At 41.6% G+C, this 24514-nt stretch overlaps 1 protein-coding gene across 2 annotated transcripts in view; it reads right to left on the bottom strand.

The window, feature by feature from the left end:
* The window catches only part of ptprja (protein tyrosine phosphatase receptor type Ja), a 192527-nt gene that overhangs the window by 93574 nt on the left and 74439 nt on the right, over positions 1 to 24514 (bottom strand). For both annotated transcript variants that reach the window (XM_068046060.1, XM_068046059.1), the window contains exons 6-15: positions 23876 to 24142; positions 22598 to 22858; positions 18657 to 18923; positions 16497 to 16772; positions 9421 to 9693; positions 8195 to 8461; positions 5247 to 5522; positions 3660 to 3932; positions 2437 to 2703; positions 614 to 889 (exon numbers count right to left, since the gene is read on the bottom strand). In XM_068046060.1, the coding sequence (XP_067902161.1) occupies positions 614 to 889; positions 2437 to 2703; positions 3660 to 3932; positions 5247 to 5522; positions 8195 to 8461; positions 9421 to 9693; positions 16497 to 16772; positions 18657 to 18923; positions 22598 to 22858; positions 23876 to 24142 (2703 nt within the window). The remainder of the gene's footprint in view (positions 1 to 613; positions 890 to 2436; positions 2704 to 3659; positions 3933 to 5246; positions 5523 to 8194; positions 8462 to 9420; positions 9694 to 16496; positions 16773 to 18656; positions 18924 to 22597; positions 22859 to 23875; positions 24143 to 24514) is intronic.

Below are 24514 nucleotides of genomic sequence, written 5' to 3'. Positions count from 1 at the left end.
TGAGCACACATTGTTCAAAGCTGCAGTGGCCCAGTTCTAAGACTGTGCCAATGATATGTCCCGTGACAGATCTGGGCCGTGGATCAAACTCTCCACCGTTTCTATATTTTGTCTTTCTTCCTCATATTAAATCTTTATTTCGTTCCTCATATGAGGAAAGATAGTTATTGGGCAGTTGTGGAGACAAACTCACCCCCCAACTTAATGCCACTGGTATAGATGTTCCTATACCTCTTATTTTGAAGCCAATAATTCATCTTGGGATATGATTCTATAAAGAGCAGAAACTCTCAAATACTCCAATCCAGTGTCCATTCATCAATGTGCCCATTTAGCAAACATCTATAGTTTGAACCATCACCACCAAACCTGACCCCACACACACAAACCCTAGTTTCTCCTGCAAAAACAGAAGTCAATTTAACACTTCCAATCACTGTCCCACTGAAATCAGCTAACTCATCACAGACTATGGGTTGAGCACAGGATCCTCATGGTGTATGGCTTAAAAGCAGCACCACCTCTACGTGACCTGGGAATGAGAATGGACACCAGTTTCAAAACTTAACTAACAATATCATGCATAATTTGATTCTCATGCTAGTGTGATTACCTGTGTAATTGGCTACAGCAACTGGATCTGCTTTAGTGCCATCATTTGCCAGTGTGATAATGGAAAATGTGTAGTTGGTTCCAGGTGTTAATCCCATCATGGTAACATTTTCGTTTGTTACAGTTTGATTTCCATTATTACCCGTGGGTGCTGGGCTTCCATCTGTCAGCACCCTGTACCGATACTCAGCTTTATACTGGTCTGGTCTTGCCCAACTCAGGGTTATGCTGGTTGTGTCAATCTGCACTATTTGTGGACTCTTAATGGGATTTGGCTCTGTTGAGGAAAACAATTGAACAGATATGTTGTGGGTATTAACAAGGGCAGTGCCACCAAGGGGCTATCAGATGATCTTTCAAAATTCTAATCAAATCAAGCTGGAGTTAAATGAAAGAACTATTATAGAAGGATATCAGAGCCCCCGGCCAGTGCCTCTCTGAATCCAAATGACGACACATTTTTACATTACAAAATAAAACTTCATTTTGTTCACGGTGTCTGCAAGCTTCAGATCAATGAGAGCTCTGATCTTAGAAAGGAATCACACTATTGCAGTATTCTAGTTGATCGGGAAAACAGCACACAGACTTCTTACTCAGCGCACTTTCGACTATCATCTGTGGGGGCTGTATTAGCCTGAACACAATATGCATGTGTTACCACAGGCACAGATACCTGCCCCCATCAGTGATCACTGCCAATCAAAAATCAATTTATATATAAAAAAGAGGAATCAGGATAATAAATTAGGAATGTCTCCAGTTAGTGTCTCCTGCAAGACCAAACATGACTTGAAAACTCTCGTTACTTTCCAACATAGCCAAGCTGCACCAGAATCATTAAATGAAATATTAACTGCAGTTGGGGCAAGTCCATTTATAATGGGCATCTATCAGTTTAGTTGAAGAAACAAGGAAACCCATTTAAAGGAGCTAGTAGAATACATTTTTAAAAATGTATTATTCATTCCGAGGATATGGGCGACACTGGCAAGGTCAGCATTTATTGCTCATCCCTAGTTGCCTCTGAAAAGTTGTGGTGGGCAGCTTAAGTAGTAATTTAATACAACTGAGTGGCTTGCAAGGCCACTTCAGAAGGCAGTCAGGAGTCAACCATATTGATGTGGAACCTGCGTCACGTACAGACCAGACCATGCAAGGGGGAACAGACTTCCTTCCAGTTGGGTTTTACAATAGTCAGACAGCTTCATGGTCACATTATTATGATACCAACTTTTTATTTCCAGATCTGTTTCCAAATTGAATTCAAACTTCCAAACTGTCATGGGTGTTTTTTAAGTCATAGTCTCTGGATTATTAGGCCAGGCCTCTGGATTACTGGTCCGGTAGTATATCCATTCCCCTTTATTTACACTGAAGCGTGCTACATTCCTGGGCTGTTGCACATTTATTTTGCAGTTTTGTTCCTTTCTCAGAGGCGCTCGTAATACAACAGTTATTGCATGTTTATTCTGACTCATCCAAAATAAGCGCCATCAAATAAATTAAAGCCAATTGATACAGCAAACCCAAGTAGGAGCACTATTTCAAGGCAGTGATCTGAACAAACATTGATCAAAAATGGCATGACCGACAAGGGCATTCTCACATTGAGCAGAGCACATTTCAAGTTTAAATACGTTATTAAATGAAGATTGGCATTAAGATTTTTCACCCACTTCTAAACACGTTTACTCAGAAGCTTTTCCATTGAGAAAATTCCTCACTATTTTCTTACAAAGGGAATTATATACATGGCAAAGTGCTCCTGATTTTTAAGACTCTCTTTGGAATACCACATTTCAGATTTGTTGTTACACTTACTTGTAAAGTGATTTATTAACACAAAGTCACTATGCAATTGTCCAGGTCCAATGGTGGCCACAGAAATGGTGTACTCAGTTCCTGAAGTAAGATTCGAAATTGTGGTGAAGTTTGTATTTGCCATAATGGAGTTAGTACTAGAACCATCGCTGTAGGTGATATTGAAGGTATAAGTTCCAACATCCATGTCCTTAGGTGCTCCCCAGTTTAGTGAGATAGAGCTGGTGCTGAAGTTGGTCACACTGATACTCCCAGGAATGTTGGGAACTGAGTAGGGAAAAATACAAAATCATTATTCCACTTGTACCAGTGTATTCAAATTCCTAAAGGGTTTTGAGATATTGGTCAGCTTGATCTTCCTCAACTCGGAAATGCTCCTACCAATTTGAAGCACTACTTGAGGTCGCCAAGACTTAGGACTGGTATCGGAATTTCAGAACAGCGCCAAATCTGTCTATAAAGGGATAGAGAAGTCCTACAGTAATGGGACATGAAGATGTTAGGAGGGGTTGGGACTTAAAGAGACATTAATTGAAGTCTCCAATTGAAGATACTGCACAGCTAATCACCTCGCCCTTGATACACGAGTTAAAATCCCATCCAGTATCTGGAGTGGAAACATTTCTTCTGCCTATTAATTTAGATTCAAGTGAAGTAAGGTTTATCAAAACAACAGGCATCTCCAAATTAATGCAGGTCAAAACTAGCTTAGTAAACAAATCTTATGACTTAATCATTGTATATTTCCATTGGTCAAACCCCAGCTCAAGGAAAGGTTGATATGTAGATGACAATCAAACTTGTTGCTGGGACAAGAGAACTCCTGTATTACATTAAAATGCATACTGAAAAGCTTTACTGACAACCAGCATCTGCCAATGATACACTAATATTCATAATTTCTTATTTCCCTACATTATAACAGTGACTATTCTTCAAAAGTACTTCATTGGCTGTTAAGCACTTTGGGGCATCCTGAGGTCATGAAAAGCACCATCTAAATGCCAGTCTGTCTTTCTTTTTGGGTGACACCCACAAATGTATTGTATCTGGGCCAAACAAATGTTATAGATTCCTCTACTACAGTGATTCAAGTTCAATAGCACTTTCAGGGGGTGCTCAACAAGCTATTAATCTTTTAAATCATTTTTGATAAAATGAAGCTCACCCACATTACAATCACATGGATTCAATCGAAACGTATTTTCTTACATTCCACATACCTGTTATACCCTGCACACTGTCAGAGGTTACATTGAAAGGTCCACTGTTCGTAATCACAGTGATGCTGTATTCTCGCCCAGGTCTCAGATTGGTGAATGTTATAGTCAATGTGGAATCTGTGCTGCCATCTTGCCTTTCTGAACTGTTTACATCTAGAATAACGACAAAGAATTTCTCCACTTTGCCAGGTGGAGGAGACCAGGAGACAATCAAAGTGTCCACTGTCCCATTGTTATCCACCGTGATGTTCTCTTGTGGTATCTGTACAGGTTCTGTGGGGTTGAAAGAAATTTGAATCTTCCAGCAGTATTCAGAGACAAAAGAACACTGTGCAGAGGTTGGCGATGAACTGTCAATCACAGAATAAGAACTTAGGACAGCAATAGGCCACCTAGCCCTGGAGCGAGAGCTGCCATTCAATTATATCATGGCTGATGTGTACTTCAGCTTTATTTGCCCACTTGCCTTTACTCCATATCCCTTGATATCCTTATCTAACAAAAATCTTTCAATCTCAGTTATGATAGCTTCAAATGTGCTAGCATCTAAAGCCTTTTGAGGAAGACAATTCCAGATTTCTGCTACCCTTTGCAAGAAGAAATGCTTCCTGATTTTCTTCCTGAATAGCCTGGCTTAAATTTTAAGGTTATGTCAGCTTGCTCGGGATTACCCCACCCGAGGAAAGTTTATCTGACTGGAATGTCTTGTTACATAATCTGGGCTACTAATACATCCTACCTAGAGGACAAGTTGTATTGCCCTGTGGGAAAAAAAGACACTGCGAGTTTTATTCGGAGCTCCCCTAACAAAGAAAATTCATACTATTGAGGTATCTGTTGTTGGGATACAGTCGGGCTGTTGGGGTTGTGCAAAAAGAGCTGCTTTCTCTCTGTTCTCAGCCATTTCTAGAGCTGAATGCTTTGTGGGCAATGTAATCTCAGCTGTAATTTGCAAAGCATCTAACCCGAGATATAGAGAGGCAGGGAAACTCTGCATCTAAAATATACCATACTTGAGTCGAGAACCCTTAATAATGGTACTGAACAATAAACTGCAAAGTTTTCACTTCGCCAATTCCTCATTGCAATAGCACAAATATTTTCCAAGGAGCAAAATTTAAAAGAAACCTCATATGTGTAAGGATACACCACTGTAGTCAGAATTTTAAAAACACTTGAAGTTTTGAATCAGTGGATAATCGTACCTTGTGGAGTGGCTCTGTGCCACAAAGATAGCCCCTATTTGATTAATAATTTGTGCTGAGTTTACCTGGGATATCACGTCAGGGAAAAATTCCCTTAGGGTTCCCTGCTACAGTTTGTTATTCCATCACTCCAGCTGGAATATGCAGGTGGGGTGGATTGCAAGTGGACAATGTGTTGGGCTTGGCTACAACATCCTCCATACTCGCTGTCTAGGCATACAAGTGATAAGTCGTCACTTTGACGATGTACTGGGGAACTGTCAGCGCATTCGAAACTGCACCATAGCATGAGTTACCATCTCAGAAGACAAGAGGGGAAATTTGTAAAAGAAAGTTTTTAATACAATTTACTTCATGCGGTGCCACACTCTGCAGTACTTACTTGTGTAGCTGGATGTTATCACTGGTTTAGCTGGGGTGCCATCTGCAGCCAGTGTGATAACAGTGAAAGTGTAGTTGATTCCAGGGATCAGATCTCCCACAGTAATGTTTTCATATTTTACAGTTACATTTCCATTGTCACTGGTAGATGCTGAGCTTTCCTTTGTCATGACCATATATGAATACTCATTTCTATATTCTATTGGTTGTGTCCAATTCAAAGTTATGGAGTTAGTGCCAACATTGACAACCTGTATATTCGTCACTGGGTTTGGTTCTGTTGAAAAGAATGATCTATTTTGTTAATCAATCATTGAACTATAGAAAATAATAATTCAAGTAAACCAATTATTGGTGATAACCATTCTACATAAACCGATAATGGCCCAGATTTTGCGGTCAGCAGCGAATGAATGGTGCCGGCTGTTCACTGTACATACATTTGCCCACAGACTTTCTATGGGTTTATGTGCTGTAAGTTGCAGTAATTAGAAATCCAAAATAGCACTGCGCCTTCTATAGGGGAATTGTGAACAGGGCAAACAGCTGTATGCTTTCTTAATCAATCAGATTGAAGAATCCTTAGTGAGAGACGCAGGGGGGAGTTTCACTTGCCAATATGCTGGGAGCAGGGGGTTCAACAGCAAGCAGGAATCCTGGAAGTCTGGGTTTCCACACATGATATGGAGTTTTAACTTTAGTACCTGGATCAAATAACTTTCTTTTAAGAGGTCCACCCCATTTTCATAAATCAACCTTACTGACCTCCTAGAGGTGAAGGATATTTGAACCTCACCCTTGTTTTTGATCAATTTCTTGTACTACAAAACTAGTTCATTGGAAACTTCGACTGTGCGAATGTAGTAAAAGGGAATCAGAGAACTGGTAACACCTCTGAGATAAGAGATAGACGGTTGCACAGATCCAAGGAGTGAGATGTGTTATCCTGGGTTAAGATCTGCAAAGAAAGCTCGTCTACTTAAGAGAAATTTCTAACAATTTCACTACGATGTTTTCTCCCACAAAAGGGAAATCTATTGGGTTCAACTCTAAAGCATTCCTCACATACAGAGACAACTCTGAATACTTTACAAGTGGTGGACAAGAAAGAGCAGAGAGTGCACAGGAAAGAGAGAATGAAGAGAGGGGTTAGGATGGGGCAAAAGTTGAGTCAGAAAAAGGTGTTAAGGAGATTTCTGCAGGCAAGCAGAGAGGTGACAAGATGATGGTGTTGAATGATGGAGTATTTTTGTTGAAGGAGTAGCTATCAATGTTGAAGCAGAGAACAAAGAGGAAGCCGATGCTCGAGATGTGGAAAGCACATGCAAGGACATGCATCTGGAGATTGCTATTGTAAGGGTATGGGTAAATCCATGCAGCAATTTAAATGTGTGGATCTTAAAAATTGATTCCATGGTGTATAGGAATCTAATGGAGCATAGGAAGATGAGGGTTGAGAGGATTGTGGCCTTTGTTAGGGTGAAACCTGGGCTGTGCAATTTTGGATAAGTAATGGCTCGTGGAGGGTGGAAACAGGGATAGATGCAAAGAAAAGGTTGAATAAATTGAGTTTAAGGTGATGTACATTGTTGTTTTGGAAATGGAGGGGGAGAAATGGGGCAGAAGTGAACAATAATTTGCAGGTGAAAGAAAGTTTTGCCAGAGACTGACAACATCTTCAACTTGCACCACCTTAGATTAGATAGTGGAGAAAATATGGGCTTAGATTTGAGCAACATGACAAGATTTAGTACCATTGGGATTACTCTGAGGTGTCAGCCAGGGATGATGATGGAGTCAAATAAGAGTTTTCAGGATTTTGAGAGGATATTTCAGTTATATGAACATTTGTGACTTATCTGGGCTTTAATGTTGGACAAGCAGCTGGAGACAAAAGCAACAGCCTTACAGCGTATAAATGAAGAGAAAAGTTATTAGAGTTATTATAGAAGTTATTTATTAGAGGTTATATAATGGAAGGCAAGAATGAAACCATGAGACAGCAATGCCATGCGTGTGAATTTTAGAAGAAACGCACTCTGGGAAGATGGAATAGTCACCAGGTGGTCAACAAATATGAGGAAGGACAGTGACCTATGGTCACAGTTTTTGTCTTTGACCAGCATGGTGCTACTGTTGTGGGCATGATAGAAACCTACTTAGAGAATTGTAAACAGGGCAAGATTTCACAACTCAATAGGAAGTATTAGCATGTAGTAGAGATGGGCTTGATAGTAAGTGACTAGGCTAAGCAAACAGCAGAGCAAACACCAAACCAAATTGGAAGTTTTCTTTGGCAGAACTGAAACACAAGCCAAATAAAATTTGATCTCCTACTCTTTAACACTTGTATTCACTTAACCATTAGTAATCTAACTGAACACATTGCTTCCTATTGTGCAAATGGAGGCAGCAATAAAATACAAGCTCTTAAAATTGAGAACAGTTATGCAGTAACTTTTCACATGTGTGACACCCAGATGATAGAAAACTGCAAAGTGCTGTCTTGTTTTGCCAGAGACAGGCAACATCTTCAACATACACTGGCTTTCCCAGGATCAATGAGGTGAAAGAACATAATTAAACAAGCATATTAATAACCAAACAATAAAAAAATTAGAGTTATAATGCTTGGACAGAAGGAAAAAAAATACAATCACCAAGACAGTCCAGTGCACCTAAGCATTAAATGTATTGTGCCAGTGAGTGATGGTACGAGGTTCATTTTGCATCACTCATATGTTAAGTGACTTGAGTTCAACCATGAAAGGAAGTAGTAAGAGGGTGCTGGGCACTTTGCAGAGAAAGTCAGCCTAAGTAATTTACAGCCAGCTTTCAGAAGTCATGATTTCACGCTGAGGCTGGTGTGGATACACACAAGAAAGGGGGAAAGAAGGAGTTACCTATTTTAAACTCCCTTTGGGAATTCAGAATGGAAATTACACTTACTGGTGAAGTGAGCTATCGACACAAAGTCACTTTGCAAACTGCCAGGTCCAACGGTGGCCACGGAAATGGTATAATTAGTTCCAGAAGTAAGGTTTGAAATTGTGGTAGAGTTTATATTTACTGATACAGACTTAGCAATGGAATCGTCATGGTAGGTGACATTGAAGGTATAACTTCCAACATCCATGTCCGCAGGTTCTCCCCAGTTTAGTGAGATGGAATTGGTGCTGAAGTTGGTCACATTGATACTCCCAGGAATGTTGGGTCCTGAGCAGGGGGAAAAAGATACAAAAAAATTACTTGCATCTGTACCAGTGTTTGTCAGTGACATTTCATTAGAACTGTTCATCAGAAAGGTCACTGACCAGAAATGTTAACTGTTTCTCTCTCCAAAGATGCTGCCTGACCTGCTGAGTATTTCCAGCATTTTCTGTTTTTATTTCACGATAATTGGCCAGTGTGTTATAGAGCTGGATTAGAGGTTCCACTGCATGGGTGAGAATGGCAGTGGGACAGAGGAATGCTATGATTAACTCAGGGATGGATGTTTCCTGCTTTACTTCTGTAAAAGTGCAACAGAGGATTTTGTTTACTACTACTCTTTGTACAACTATCGTAGCAGCTGGTTGCTAGTATCCATTGTTAAGTTTCATGTGGCACCGAATTAGGAGATTTTGTTGTCATATTTTGACATATTGTTTCACAAGGTCTGGTTTGCAACCCTTTAGAGAAATTCAACAGCTAAAATTATGAGAAGCATGTTCATACTCAAGAGCGCTGATCAAGTTTTTAATGTGGATATTACTGCTCCAGTGCGCTGATGTAATACAGAATCAGCATAGGTACTGCTTTGTTACTGGACTAAATCCACAGATTCTGTGGGTCATGGCCTTGAAGCTGTAAATATTTGAAGAAATTAACCAACAATGTGAGTATTTTGACATGTGATAGAATGACAGCAAGCAGACTTCACATGGTCACCGTGTTATAATCTTTACACAAGCAAAGGGTTAACACAGCAAAGGCCACAATATAGTGATTCTGTTCCACCTAGAAGGCAATATGTGTAGCATCCCATGGTAGTGAAAACATAAATGCTCCATAGTTCTTTGTAGAGGGTACTTGGTTAAGTTCTTGTTAATTTTTACCATTTGAGAAGTTGAAGCTCCTGCCATATTACAGATACAGGGATTCAATCTAAACTGATTTTCTTACATTCCACATACCTGTTATACCCTGCACACTGTCAGAGGTTACGTTGAAAGGTCCACTGTTTGTAATCACAGTGATGCTGTATTTTCGCCCAGGTCGAAGATTGGTGAATGTTATAGGCGATGTGGAATCTGTGCTGTCAACTTGCGTTTCTGAGCTGTTTACATCTAGAATAACGACAAAGAATTTTTCTACTTTGCCAGGTGGAGGAGACCAGGAGACAATCAACGTGTCCACTGTCCCATTGTTATCCACCGTGATGTTCTCTTGTGGTATCTGTACAGGTTCTGCATAGAAGAAAGAAGTAAGTTTGAGTCTTTGAGCAGCAGGATGTGAGTTGCAGCACACTAAGTACTTGTAGACTGTCATTTTTACCTGCACTTCTCGAAAAGCTACCTATTTGGTTGACACAAAACAAAAAACCTTTCCGGTTTAGGGTATGCATCTGTCAGGCAAACCTACCAAGACTGAGGTACACATTATTTTGCCACATGAACATTAAAACTTTAAAAATTGCAATCTCTGACTGGAAAGACATTTCCATGCTAATAGCCTATGTTGAAACAATGGTGACTCTGCAGTTGCTGTCCAATACACAGAAGTGGTCAGACTAGTTTTAGTTACATGGCTAGCTGGCTGGGGCAGAGAAATTTGAGCCTCCAACAAGGGATATGAAGAGCCTGTTCCGAATAAGGAACGAATCACATGACTAACCTGTTGAGCACCCTGGGAGCTTTTTGAACTGGAACTCCCAAACAAAGGAATTGCCAGGCAGAACACCATGTGCTGTCCTGGAACTAAGAACACCTCCTGCATGCCTTCCTATCTCTCAGGGAACTGAAACCATTGAAGACATGTGAAACTCAAAGAGAGAAAGGTTTGTCACATGAACAAAGTTTTAGGAAGATTACTGGGCCCCAACGAAAAGCAAGAATATAACTTCAATCAAGGACCATGGCGAGCTCGAGAAACAATAAGATATTGCCTCAAACTGTTCTATTTATCTCTTCTTCTACTCTTTTCTGTCCCTATCTTGTTATATTGCGTGTGCATGCCAGCATGAGCACGTCGTATATCGCAGGCGTGATCCGAATTAGAGTTAAGTTTAAGGTTTAATAAATTTCATCTTTCTGCTCTAAACCAAAGAAAGCCTGTTTTGTGCTCAGTTATTTGCCTGATAATTGGAAACTGTGAAAACGGATTCACAAAAAGGGGAGCTTCAAACACAGTGTGTTTAAATTTAAACCCGGTTACAATAAGACCAGGTGAAGACAGCAAGAGACCCCCTAGACACCTTGCTCACCTGGTCGTAACACATCCGATTAGATAGAAGCTTTGGGGCCAGTCATAGAAAAGTATATCACCTGCATTAGCTGGGCTTCCACTGATGGAAAATTATGATGCGTCTTAGAAGAACCAACAACACAGTGTTTTTACTGCAGCAAACTGTAAAGAAGATACTGGGTTGCAGTGGCAGAGGGATAGAGTATGAATGAATAGTGTTTGCATTATTACTTTATAAAATTTGGTCAGATTCCATCTAGAATATTGTGTGTAACTCAAGATCCATTGATAAAAAGGGTATTATTGCTCTTCAAAAAAGGTACAAATTGAAAATTAGAGTTAAATTAATTTTTATCTAATTCCTTTTGCAGCTCGTAGCATGAATAACAGAATCACCTGCTTGTTACATTACAGGTGACCATTCAGCCCATTGTATCTGCACAGGTTCTCTGAATGAGCAATTCAATTAGTGCCATTCCCCTATCTTCTCCCCGTAATCCAGCATATTCTTCCTTTTCAGAAAACAGTGTAATTCCCTTTTGAATGCTTCAATTGAACCTGCCTCCACCAGAGTCTCTGGCAGTGCATTCCAGATCCTAGCCACTCCTATGTGAAAAAGTTTTTCCTCAGATCACCTTTGCTTCTTTTGCCAATTACCTTTAATCTGTGCCCTCTCGTTCTTGATCCTTTCACAAGTGGAAACAGTTTTTCCCTACCTACTCTGTCCAAACCTCTCATGATTTTGAATACCTCTATCAAAACACTTCTCAGCCTTCCCTTCGCCAAGGAAAGCAGTCCCAATTTCTCCAATCAAAAGAAGTTCTTCGTCCCTGGAACCATTCTCATGAATCTTTTCTGCACTCTCTCCAATGCCTTCACATCTTTCTGAAATTGTGGCGCCTAGAACTGGATGCAATATTCCAGTTGAGGCTGAACCAGTGTTTTATACAAGTTTAACATAACCTCCTTGCTCTTGTACTCTATGCCCCTATTATTAATGAAGCCTAGGATACTGTATGCTTTATTAACCACACTCTGACCTGCCACCTTCAATGACTTATGCACTCTGTTCCTGTACCCTTGATGTTATGTTGTCTCTCCATGTTCTTCCTACCAAAATGAATCACTTCACATTTCTCTGCATTGAACTTCATCTGCCACTTGTCCTCCCATTTCACCAACTTGTCTATGTCCTTTTGAAGTTCTACACTATCCTCCTCACAATTCACAATGCTTCCAAGTTTTGTATCATCCACAGATTTTGAAATTGTTCCCGGTCCACCAAGGTCTAGGTCATTAACATATATCAAGAAGAGCAAGGGTCCAAATTTTCCTAAACACACTCTAGGAACTCTTGCCCTCTCTGCCCTTTAAACTACTACTATCCCAGTCAATATTCGGATAAAGTCCCTCATTATAATACACTATAATTCTTGCACCTCTCTGTAATTCCCTTGAAAATTTGTTCCTCTGCATCTTTCCCACTATTTGGTGGCCTATAGACTACACTAGGCAATGCAATTGCACCTTTTTATTCCTTAGCTCTAGCCAAATAGATTCTGTCCTTAACCCCTCTAGGAACTCCTCTCTCTCCAGAACTGTAATGCTCTCCTTAATCAATGCCGTCTCCCACCCCCACCCCCATTTTTTCCTTTCCTATCTTTCCTGAACACCTTGTATCCAGGAATATTTAATACCTAGTCCTGCCCTTCTTTGAGCCAGGTCTCTGTTATAATTACATCATTTTTCCACATGGCAATCTGCACCTGTAACTCAATCTTACTTACCACATTCCATGCATTCACATACATGCACGGTAACCCTGATTCATACTTCATGAAAAAATAAAAACCTTTTGCCAACATAACCACCGATGCAGGCCATGCTTCACTTTTACAAGTCAGTATTTGCAGACTGACCAGCTCTAAACTTAGCAAGTTCTCTGCCTCACTGTCCATCTGTATACCAAAGCCTACAGATTGAGATAGACAAGAATCCAAAGATTTGACCTCTGATCCTCTACCAACTCTGCCTCTAGAGATTGGCTAGTTGAGTTGCAATCAAAAATTGTCGGCTTCTGGAAGTTAGACCCACTCCCACTACCATGGCTAGGCTCAGATGAATGGAGCTTTTCTATTATATAAAAGTATGAATATTAAAATTAAACTCCATTGTCTTAAACTGACAGGTGTAACTGACAGGGAATCAAAGGATAGGGCAAACAGGTGGGAAAGTGGAGTTGAATCCTAAGATCAGCCATGATCGTATTGAATGGCGGAGCAGGCTCGATGCGCCATATGGTCTACTCCTGCTCCTATTTCTTACGTTGTGCAAAAAGCATGGTTTTGGAAAAACACTGTTTGGAATTAACGCAAATTTCCATAAGTTGAGAGTTGTGTGGATTTAACCTCATGTTTTGAATTTAACTTAATAGCAGCATCTTAATATGAATTAACCTGAAACCTCAGGCCAAATGGTGAAAAATTATAGCATTTGGAAAATTTAGATACTGCTAGAAACCACTGTTTCTTTCTTGTAGTTACAGTATCACCCTCCATATTGCCCATCACCTCACAGCATATTCTTCAAGTTGTTTGGCAAATGGACCTCCACCTTGCAGAGACTGATGCCTACACTCTGACACCACCTCTTATCTCCCGAGACCATGACCCCACCACTAAACATTGAGTCATAGATTCCCGAATGGTTACTGACCTCATCTCCACTAGAAATTTTCCTACGAAGGCCTCAAATCTCAGTCCCCCAACCCTGTTCAGCCCCTTTCACGTCCTTCCCAAGATTCACAAACAGGACTGCCTTGGCTGACCAATTCTTTCAACCTGTTCTTGCCCCACAGAACTTATTTTGTCCCACTTCGACATTTTTTATTTCTCCCCTTGCTCAGTCCCTTCCCACCTACATCTGCGACACTTCCTCTGCTACTTTAACAGGTTCTATTTTCTTACCCCTAACCATCTTCTTTTCACCATGGATGTCCAGTCCCTCTATACCTTCATCCCCCATTAGGTCAGCCTAAAGCCTTTCGCTGCTTCTTGAACAGAGGCCCAACCAGTCCCCATCCACCACCATGCTTCTCCGCTTGGCTGAACCTGTTCTCACTTTGAGAATCTTCTCCACACACTTAGTCCAAACTCTATGACTCTAAGGTGTTGCTATGGGGACCTGTATGAGTCCTGGTTATGCCTGCCTTTTTGTGGGATATGTGGAACATTTACTTCAGCCCTGCAGATACCTTCCCTTTCTCAAATTCTCTGGGGAGAGGCTGTCAACCAATATCTATCATAAGGCCACTGACTTCCAAATCTACCTTGCTTACACTTCCTCCCACTGAGGTTTCTGTAAGGACTCTATTTCTTTCTCCCCGTTTCTCTGTTGTATCTGTATTGACGATGCCACCTTCCAGACCAGCGTTTCTGATATGTCTTCCTTTTCTCTCAACTGAGGATTCCCCTCCACCATGGTTGACAGGGCACTTATCATGTTTGTTCTATTTTCCATACTTCTGCTCTCACCCCTTGCCCTCCCTCCTGGAACTATGCTATGGTTCCTATTGTCCTCACCTTCCATCCCATTAGCCGTCACATTCAAAGGATCATCCTCTGCCACCTCCAGTGTAATGCCGCCACATCTTTCCCTCCCTTCCAGTATACCAAATGGACCATCCCCTCTACAATACCCTGGTCCATTCTTCAGTCATCCCTTATGCCGGCTCCTCTTCCCACAGCACCTTCCCGTGCAAGTGCAGGAGAGGCAACACCTGACCTTTCATCTCTTCCCTTCTCACCATCCAGGGCCCAAAACACTCCTTCCAAGTAAAACAGTGATTTACTTGCACTTCTGTCAATTTAGTATACTGCATTTACTATTCATAATGTGGTTTCCTCTACACTAGAGAGATCAAAGGCCAGTTGGGTAATTGCATTGCTGAACATCTCCATTCAGTCTGCAAGCATGACCCTTAGCTTCTGGTTGCTTGCCATTTTAATTCTCCATCCCAATTCCACTCTGAGCTCTCTGTGCTCACCCTCCCACACTGTAATAACGAACTTTAGCGGAAGCTCAAGGAACTGTTCATAATTTTTTGATTAGGCACTTTTACAACTTTCCAAACTCAACAATGAATTCAACTATTTGAAATCACAACCAGTACTCAATTTTTTTTTTTTGGGGGGGGTGCAATAGATGCAGTGGCCATTTTAGCTCCGACGCTCATCTTTTGATTCTTTACTTGTCCCATTTCCACCCCCTTGCACCATTATCCATTTTGTTATTTAATCTCTTCTGCCTTCCACCCCAACATCCTTCCCTTTTGTTCTCTCCCTCTTCCCCCAACCATCCTTCCCTACCTCTGCACTTGCTTAAAACATGTTACATGTCTAACATTTTCCAGTTCTGTTGAAAAGTCATTGACCTGAAATGATAACTGTTTCTCTCACCTCTGATGTTGTACAAACTGCTGAGTATTATGAGCATTTTATGTTTCTAGTTTTCATCCATGTCAAGTCCTCAGAATGTTCCAAAGTGCTTTGCAGCGAACAAGTTACTTTTTATTTGCATTCAATGGTTGGAATTTTGTCAGTGTGGCAGAGGCCCCGACAATGGGCCCGAAAGCCAGGGGCAACTTTGCCCCAGTTGCTGTTGGGACCAGTCAGCGATGCCACTGGGAGTTGTGGCCGTTGCTGGGACTGCACCCAGAAGAAAGGACGCGCTCCCAACCAGGTAAGTGAGGTCTGGGGGTGCCAGGGCCCATCAGGCAAGCCCCTGAAAGGGGGGAGGGTGGTGGTTGGTGAGGGTGGGGTGGGGGAGGGTATTGCCGCAGGGGCGGCCATTGCCACCGCCGGTGGGGGGGGGGGGGGTACTGCCACTAGTGCTCACCATGTGGTTTCCCCATGCAGTAGAGGGCCCATACACTGCTGGTAAAATGCCAGCAATAAAAGGGCCTTACTTGGCTACTTGTGGCCTTAATTGGCTTCTTGGCAGGAGGGCCGTCTTCCACTTACCCTACCGCTGGTAAACGGTAAAATGACAGGCGCTCCACTTCTCAGCCTTCTCTCAGCATTTCATGGAACCCCACCCCGCCTTCCAGCCCATCCCCAGAGAGTTGGTAAATCCAGCCCAATGTTTTGGCAAATGTAGCAGTCAATTTTGCACGCAGCAAGATCCCACAAACAGAAAATGACAAGTTAATTTGACTAGGACACTGGAAGAACTTGCTGCTGTTCATTACAGAAGTGCTATGGTATCTTTTATGTTCACCTGAGGAGGCATACAACAGCTCCAACAATGTCTCAGTAGTGCACTGAAGCCAGACTAAATTATGTGCTCAAGCACTGCGCTGATGCTTGAATGGACACCATTCTAAATAAAGGCAAGCGTGCTATCAAATAAACCAAGCTGATACAAATACACTTTTGAACAATTTACCTATCACATTTAATAATATGGGCTTTCAACACATATCTATATAGCACCCGTGTGAGGTTCTTGTTTTTCCTTAAAACCTATTTTGATTGAGGCACCTTGCTGCAATATCAATCATATGAATATTCAAAGTTAACTATACATGAAGCACAAAAAGATACATCAGTGAAAAATTAGCACATAAAAGACTTCATTCTGCCTTCACATTTCTTGTGAAAATCAGCATTGTAGATAACAATCGATACAGAAAGCAGGTTTGATAACATTTTGACATAGACAGTGCATTACTGACAGTAGAAATGGTAAAGATGGAGAGATTTTTATTTAGCAGGTCTCAGTTGATCTGCTCAAGAGTAACACTTACTTGTGTAGCTAGAATGCATCACTGAATCTGCTCGAGTACCATCTGCAGCCAGTGTAGTAATTGTAAAATTGTACTTGGTTCCAGATGTCAGTCCATTTATGGTAGCAGTGTCATTTCGTACAGTTATATTTCCATCACCACCGATGGGGGCTGGATTTCCCTCAGTCAGTACCATGTATTGATACCCATCTTTATGGTCTGGTGGTCTCGTCCAATTCAGGGTTACAAAGTCGGTGCTAACATTCACCACGTTCACATTCAGTACTTCGTTAGGCTCTGTTGAAAACAGTTAACACAATTTTTTAAAAATTCTTGTTTATTGCAGCATACGAGAAAAGGCACACAGGAGTTTCTTAAAATCAGGGAAACTCAGTGAAGGGACACGAAAGCATGATGCACCACGCATCCAAGGTTCGACAACATAGAAAGGGGAAAGCCAGATGTAGTGATTCCGAGCAGCGTTTTAAAACAAATGACTGCAGATTGTAGGAGGAAGGGAAGACAACGATGTAAGGAGAGAGTACAGGAGGTCACTGTTGCGGAGACAGAAGGTAGTGAGGATTAAGTCAAATCCCTGGGGAAACGGGAGTTGATGGGAAAAAGTATTGAAGAGTGAGCTGTGAATCACAGCACAGTCACTGCAATTTCAAAGGACACTAGATATAAGAATTGAGTTTTGGTGAATACCAAACAACTTTTTTTGAAAAAAAAAAGATGGACACTGGAAAGAAAATCGAAGGATTAATTTTTAGCAAAGTAATTTCGATCAGCAGCAGTGAAAGGAAGAGGGATGCACAGGCTTCCAAATATTCAATAGGCAGAAAACCACTGAACACTCTCGATTGCATGAAGATCAATTTTATGCTGCTTGTTTGTGCAGTTAAAAGGCAAATATTCCTCAATTTTAGTAGCACAACATGAAGCAGCCTGTTAGCATCAGTTTCCTAAGAAAGTAGAGGAGACGATGGTAAAGCATGGAATAATGAGCAATACCTCATGCCAGCTGTCATTGTGGATTCTGCAAGAAGTTACTGATTACGTGGCTAAAATTTAAGTCTTGATCTTCAAATCTGCCATAACCTTACAGAACCGCAGAGAAATTCCATAGCACTGCATCTGTCCATGCATGCTTCACTCCTGTGATACCAACCTATGCATTATTTCTCACATTGATCGCTACACTAAACCACAATCGTTCCAGCACATTCCCCCGCCATTCAGAAGTCTTGGAGCAATGGGCAAAGGTACCATGCATAACACCAGATGTCAAATCTCAGGCTTTAAGCTACTTCCCCTCCAAGAAACTTCACTCCAAGCAGCTAGTAGAGCTCAGTAGTTTCATGTAACATCTGCTGGTCAGGACTCAATTTTCACATGATCAGATCTTGACAGACCACCGGTCTGTAGATGTTAATCTCCTTTACCACAATTCATATCCATCTGTGCCCCTGGTGTCTCATTTTCACAACTTTGATATTCTACTCTGGCCTTGATTTTTCTCTCTCAGTTGCCCATTCACTCACAATGCCAACAGTGTTGATTCCACACAAGATGCATCACATCCCTTCTACACCATCTCATTTTTGAGTTTGACTGCTGCCATCATGGGACAATTACAGGCAAAGTCTTCAGTGCCAAATATATTCAGGGTGCCAATGGATCCAATGGTACATTGCTGAGCAATCAACCAACTGTTAGAACATTAACCTGTTTTGTTACTAAAATTTAATGCAACTTATCACATTAACACTAATTGGGTCTCCCAATGCACCTTCTAACCCCCAGTGAATGCCAACAAAACATAACCAGATATTGCAAAACACATGCAAAGTGTCCCATTTTCAAAACTATCACCATTCTCAACAATGTTCCATTAACACAAAATATTCACTTGTGTGTGAAAGATTGACAATAAACCAGCTACAGTATACAGCAGTCAGTAACAGAGTTCACCAAGATTCCCACCAATGCCAATCTTGCATCTTTCAATAACTTCTCATCAAAACCATCAGAGCCATTCCAGCCTCATTAAAACCATTAGAGCCATTCCAGACCATTAGGATTCTCAATTCCTTCAGGACAGACCATTTGTTGGTTGTATCTATCCACACACACAGTCCATTAAGATAGAGTTCTACAGCAGAGTGGTGTCTCACTTACTTGTGAATTGGTTTATAACGACAGCTTCACTCTTCACATCACCGGGAACAATGGTAGTCACAGTGATGGTGTAGTTGGTTCCAGAGTCTAGGTCAGTTATTGTAGTGGAGTTTGTAGGTACAATGAAAGAGCTATTTCCATTTGAAGAACTGTACATAACGCTGAAGTTGTATTGAGTGACATTCATTCCTGTAGGTTTTCCCAAGCTCAGGGAGATTGAACTGTTGGTAAAACTCGTCACTATAATTGCTCCAGGCTTGGAAGGAACTGTTAGAAGAAAATTACACACAAAAACAAAACATGATGTTGAACTGAACACATCAAAACCATCCAAATTGTGGGTCAAACTCAAATCAACAAATGTTCCCAACTGACAAAAAGATGAAAAAGCAATTTGTCCACTCTGGGGATATAAATATCCACGGGATTAGGGAAACAAAATTAAACTCAGGTGGAAAAAAACAAGAAACTCCTTCTTTTGACTGATATATGTCAGTCATCAACAGCATCTCAAAATCCTCCAATATTGCCGAGGCTGGACAGGGTGCAAGATGGACACAAACAGCAAGACAATCTGACAATGCCTCGGTTGTTGATGTAAAATGCTATGATTTTAGCGCTGGCACACCACCTTCATCAATGAAACAACCCTACACACTTGTCAATTGAATTTTTCCCAATCATTTTCAAGTTACAGGCTCGATTAACTTTTCTTTACAGTGAGAGTTGACAAGATACAAACAAATGTGTCGGACAAATGTGAATTGAATGGGATGGATTTTGTTCTCCACTATGCTCTGGATCCTCCATGAATCATAGGAGTTAATCCAGCTTTGGATTCATTCCCCGGAACTATATACTAATTACATTTACATTAACATTAGAGAGAGATCAGTCAGTTCTACATGCCACATTCCATTGCTGAGTTGGATAGAAGTCCTGTTCACAGGCAAAACAGCTTCCCAAAATGTTCATCAGTACATTGATGTGATCATACTAGACAGAGTGCAGAAGAAATCGACAATGATGATGCCTGGAATGGAGAATTTTAGCTTAGAGGAAAGATGGGAAAAGCTGGGGTAGTTTTCTTTCAAACATTGGAGACGGACGGGAGATTCACTTGAGGTGTGAAAAATCTTGAAGGGCTTAGATATAATGCACTGGAGGAACCTATTTGCCTTCGCAGATGGTCATTAACCGGTGGGCATAGATTCAAAGTAATTGGTTGGAGATGATTGGGACCCCATTCACAAACATTCACTCCCTTCACCACCAAAGCACGGTGGCAGCAGTGTGTACCATCTACAAGATGCACTGCAGCAATGCACCAAGGTTCCTTGGATAGCACCTTCCAAACCCACGACCTCTACCACCGAGAAGGAGAAGGGCAGCAAATGCACGGGTACACCATCATCTGCAAGATCCCCTCCAAGACACACACCATCCTAACTTGGAACTATATTGTCATTCCTTCACTGTCGCGTGGTCAAAATCCTGGAACTCCCTTCCTAACAGCACTGTGGGTGTACCTACCCCACATGGACTGCAGCGGTTCAAGAAGGCAGCTCACCATCACCTTCTCAAGGGCAATTAGTGAATAGCTTAGCCAACGACGCCTACATCCCATGAACAAATGAAAAAGAAAGCGGAGTTCTGGAAAATCTATTTCACCCATTGTTTGGTAGGGGTCTAGAAAACTCTGCGTGAAAGGGTGGTCAATGCAGCAACCCCCATTGCGTTTATAAAGAACTTCAAAGTGCACTTCAAGTGCAATAACCTACAAGGCTACAGACAAGAGCCGGAAAGTGGGAGGAGACAGCGGAGCTCTTTTTTGGCTGAAGGGCCTCCTCCTATGCTGAAGATTTCCATGGACTATCTATGATTTATAACACAGGAAGGTTGAGAATAGAATTTACACATTTCACCCATCCACTAAGGGCATACAAAATCCCACCTGAAACCTAGGCCCAACAAAATTGCGTACAACCCCCCCCCCCCCTGTAGGAAGGAGCAAGTGACTTAATATGCATGGTTTATTTCTGTAGCCAGTTTAGATACACTGAACGTATACCTTGTTCCAGAGTTGACAAGAATGTCGCAAAAATGGATTGATCAGAAAAACATTTATTTGACTTCTCCTCATCTCCACGCTCTAATTGTACCCAGGCTTTGGTGTGGATGGTCTGCCCCAGCTGAGCATTCTTGATGAGGTGTTCGAATTCACTGACCTCACCTTGAGTACCAGGCTTGCTTCAACAAGCATTCATGAGGTGTTGGGAATTAGATCAAACTCACAGAGTAATGCACCACCACTTCTTCTAACCCATAAATGGCTGATCCAAATGTAGCCAATCTTACTGCATTCCCTTTCCACCACGACCACACTTCATCGATATTAACTTGGAAGAAACTATCAGAGGCAAGCTACTGGATATTTGATATGCGGTGAAAGCTGGTCACTGGACATAATAATCAGATGTATTGTATTCATTAATTCAGTGTATGCAAGTTGCCCACTTCAAAACTATACATCGATCATACATTTAGTGCCAGAAATCTTAAGCTGTTATCTGGTGCTTCCAAATTCAAACAATTTACTCGCAGAGCTTGGAGTTTGTGATCGTATAAAACTTTCAACATCCTCCAACAAGACAGATACGGGACTGCTCGGAACAGGATGCTCACTGCAAGCAAGATAGACACATGGATCCGGATGTTGGCACCCTTCGGGGTTCCCAAAACTGCTACCATGTCAGCACAGGTTACATCTTGATCAGTAAAATATGTTCACTAATTCTCCACAGGCTTCCCTTTCCACACTTTTGTAGAGTCCATATTTCACTCCAGTACACAGTAACTCCTCCACCACCATGCTGACAGAGCTGACAAGCATGGAATAAAGGTAGCTTTATGCCCTTTCCGCCTACTAACATAGATGATATGCAACATCATTTCAATCTCAATACTAGAAGATTGAGAGACTATTTACATCGGTCAGCGTGAATTTTCAACTTGACGTTTCCATTCTGTTCATGGTTCTTCCGTTATTTGGTAATCCTTGGGGATACCATTGACCAGAAACTGAACTGGAGCAGCCACATAAGTAGTGTGGCTGCAAGAGCAGGTCAGAGGCTGGGAATTCTGCGGCGAGTAACGCACCTCCTGACTCTCCAAAGCCTGTCCACCATCTACAAGGCATAAATCATGAGTGTGATGGAATACCCTCCACTTATCTGGACAGGTGCAGCTCCAACCACTTGGGAAACTCAACACCATCCAGGACAAAGCAGCCCGCTTGATCTGCCAGCTTAAACATTGACTCCCTCCACCACTGACAGGCAGTGGCACTGTAGCAATTCACCACGTCTTCTTTGACAGTATCTTCTAAACCCATAACCACTTCCACCTGCAAGAACAAGGGCAGCAGACACGTGGAAACACCACCACCCGCAAGTTCCCTTCCAAGCCACACACCATCCTGACTTGGAAATATATCACCATTCCTTCACTGTCGATGGATCAAAATCCTGGAACTCCCTCCCTAACAGCAATGTTGGTGTACCTGCACCAGATGGACTGCAGCCATTTGAGAAGGCAGCTCAACACCACCCTCTCAAGGACAATTGGGGATGGGAAACAAATGCTGGTCTTGCCAACAAAGCCCACATCTCATCAGACGAATAAAAGAAACACTTGAGATTGAGTAAGAAGAGACTCCCTTCACTTTTACCCATCTATCATGGGCCTAGAGGAACTATCATTAAGGACAATTGGGGATGGGAAACAAATGCTGGTCTTGCCAACAAAGCCCACATCTCATCAGATGAATAAAAGAAACACTTGAGATTGAGTAAGAAGAGACTCCCTTCACTTTTACCCATCTATCATGGGCCTAGAGGAACTATCATTAAACCAAAGTCCACATTGATCTGCTTTCTTACCTGTTGTAAAAGAGACTGTGGCCGGTTCTGCTGATGTATCATCTGCTGCCAGTGTCAACACATTGAACGTGTATTCGGTCCCAGGGTTCAGCTGTGCCACGGTAACAGATTCATTAGCAACAGTTTTATTTGAAGGTGGAATTCCTGTCGTCTCCACTCTGTACCTGTACTCAGGCTTATGGTTGAACGGACGGCTCCAACTCAGAGTAACTGAAGTGGTGGTGCGATTTAGAAGGGTTACCTTGGTCACATGATTTGGTTCTGCAAATATTAATGAGATGCTCAGAATAACATCAACCTCACACTGTCTCCTGCTCCATTGCTGTCGATGATCCATGATAACTTCTGCAGAGACAATCCATATCCTGCCAATTTCTTTCCACTATGCTGAACTGGCATTCATAACAATCACAACCACTATGGATATTTATTACTTCCTCAAGATAATCCGTTAAAATGGTGCAACTACGCTCAATCATCTTCTAACATTCCCTTCTGCACTCCTGCCTCAGTCCCAATTACCATAATCATCAACAATAGTCCACAAGTCAAAAAGATGAACAAGTTGTCTGGTTGGTCTATTCATGTCCAACCCCAGTCTTGTCTCTCGTGTTGACAACTTTGATATTCTACTCTTTCATTTGCCCAATAACTGATGAAGTCAACAGTGCTGGATCCACACAAGAGCACCTTTATCACACCCCTTCTGCACCATCTCATTTTTGTGTTTGACTGCCGACATCATGGCACAATTACAGGCAGTGTCTTCTGTGCCAAATATATTCAGGCTGCCAATGGATCCTATGGTACATTGGTGAGAAATTGACCAACTGTTACCCCATCAACCTGTTCGTTACTAAAATTTAATGCAACTTACCGCATATATGGAATCACTAAGTGAGTCTCCCAATGCACCTAATTCCCCAACAAATGCCTTGATCAAAGAAACATCACCAAATATTGCACAACACATGAAATGTATTCCACTTCTATGTTATCACCTTTCTCAACAATGTTCCATTTACACAAAATGTTCACTTGTGTGTGTAAGATTGACAATAAACCAGCTACACTATACAGCAGTCAGTAACAGAGTTCACCAAGATTCCCACCAATACCAATCTTGCATCTTTCAATAACTTCTCATCAAAACCATCAGAGCCATTCCAGACCATTAGGATTCTCAATTCCTTTAGGACAGACCATTTGTTGGTTGTATCTATCCACGCACACAGTCCATTAAGATAGAGTTCCACAGCAGAGTGGTGCCTCACTTACTTGTGAATTGGTTTATAACTACAGCTTCACTCTTCACATCACCGGGAACAATGGTAGTCACAGTGATGGTGTAGTTGGTTCCAGAGTCTAGGTCAGTTATTGTAGTGGAGCTTGTAGGTACAATGAAAGAGCTATTTCCATTTGAAGAACTGTACATAACGCTGAAGTTGTATTGAGTGACATTCATTCCTGTAGGTTTTCCCAAGCTCAGGGAGATTGAACTGTTGGTAAAACTCGTCACTATAATTGCTCCAGGCTTGGAAGGAACTGTTAGAAGAAAGTTACACACAAAAACAAAAGAACATGATGTTGAACTGAACACATCAAAACCATCCAAATTGTGGGTCAAACTCAAATCAACAAATGCTCCCAACTGACAAAAAGATGAAAAAGCAATTTGTCCACTCTGGGGATATAAATATCCACGGGATTAGGGAAACAAAATTAAACTCAGGTGGAAAAAAACAAGAAACTCCTTCTTTTGACTGATATATGTCAGTCATCAACAGCATCTCAAAATCCTCCAATATTGCCGAGGCTGGACAGGGTGCAAGATGGACACAAACAGCAAGACAATCTGACAATGCCTCGGTTGTTGATGTAAAATGCTATGATTTTAGCGCTGGCACACCACCTTCA

The sequence above is a fragment of the Heterodontus francisci genome, chromosome 14, assembly GCF_036365525.1.
Source record: "Heterodontus francisci isolate sHetFra1 chromosome 14, sHetFra1.hap1, whole genome shotgun sequence".
NCBI lineage: Eukaryota > Metazoa > Chordata > Chondrichthyes > Heterodontiformes > Heterodontidae > Heterodontus > Heterodontus francisci.
Note: the sequence above shows the minus strand (reverse complement) of the source record. Positions and strands in the feature narration are given on the sequence as shown.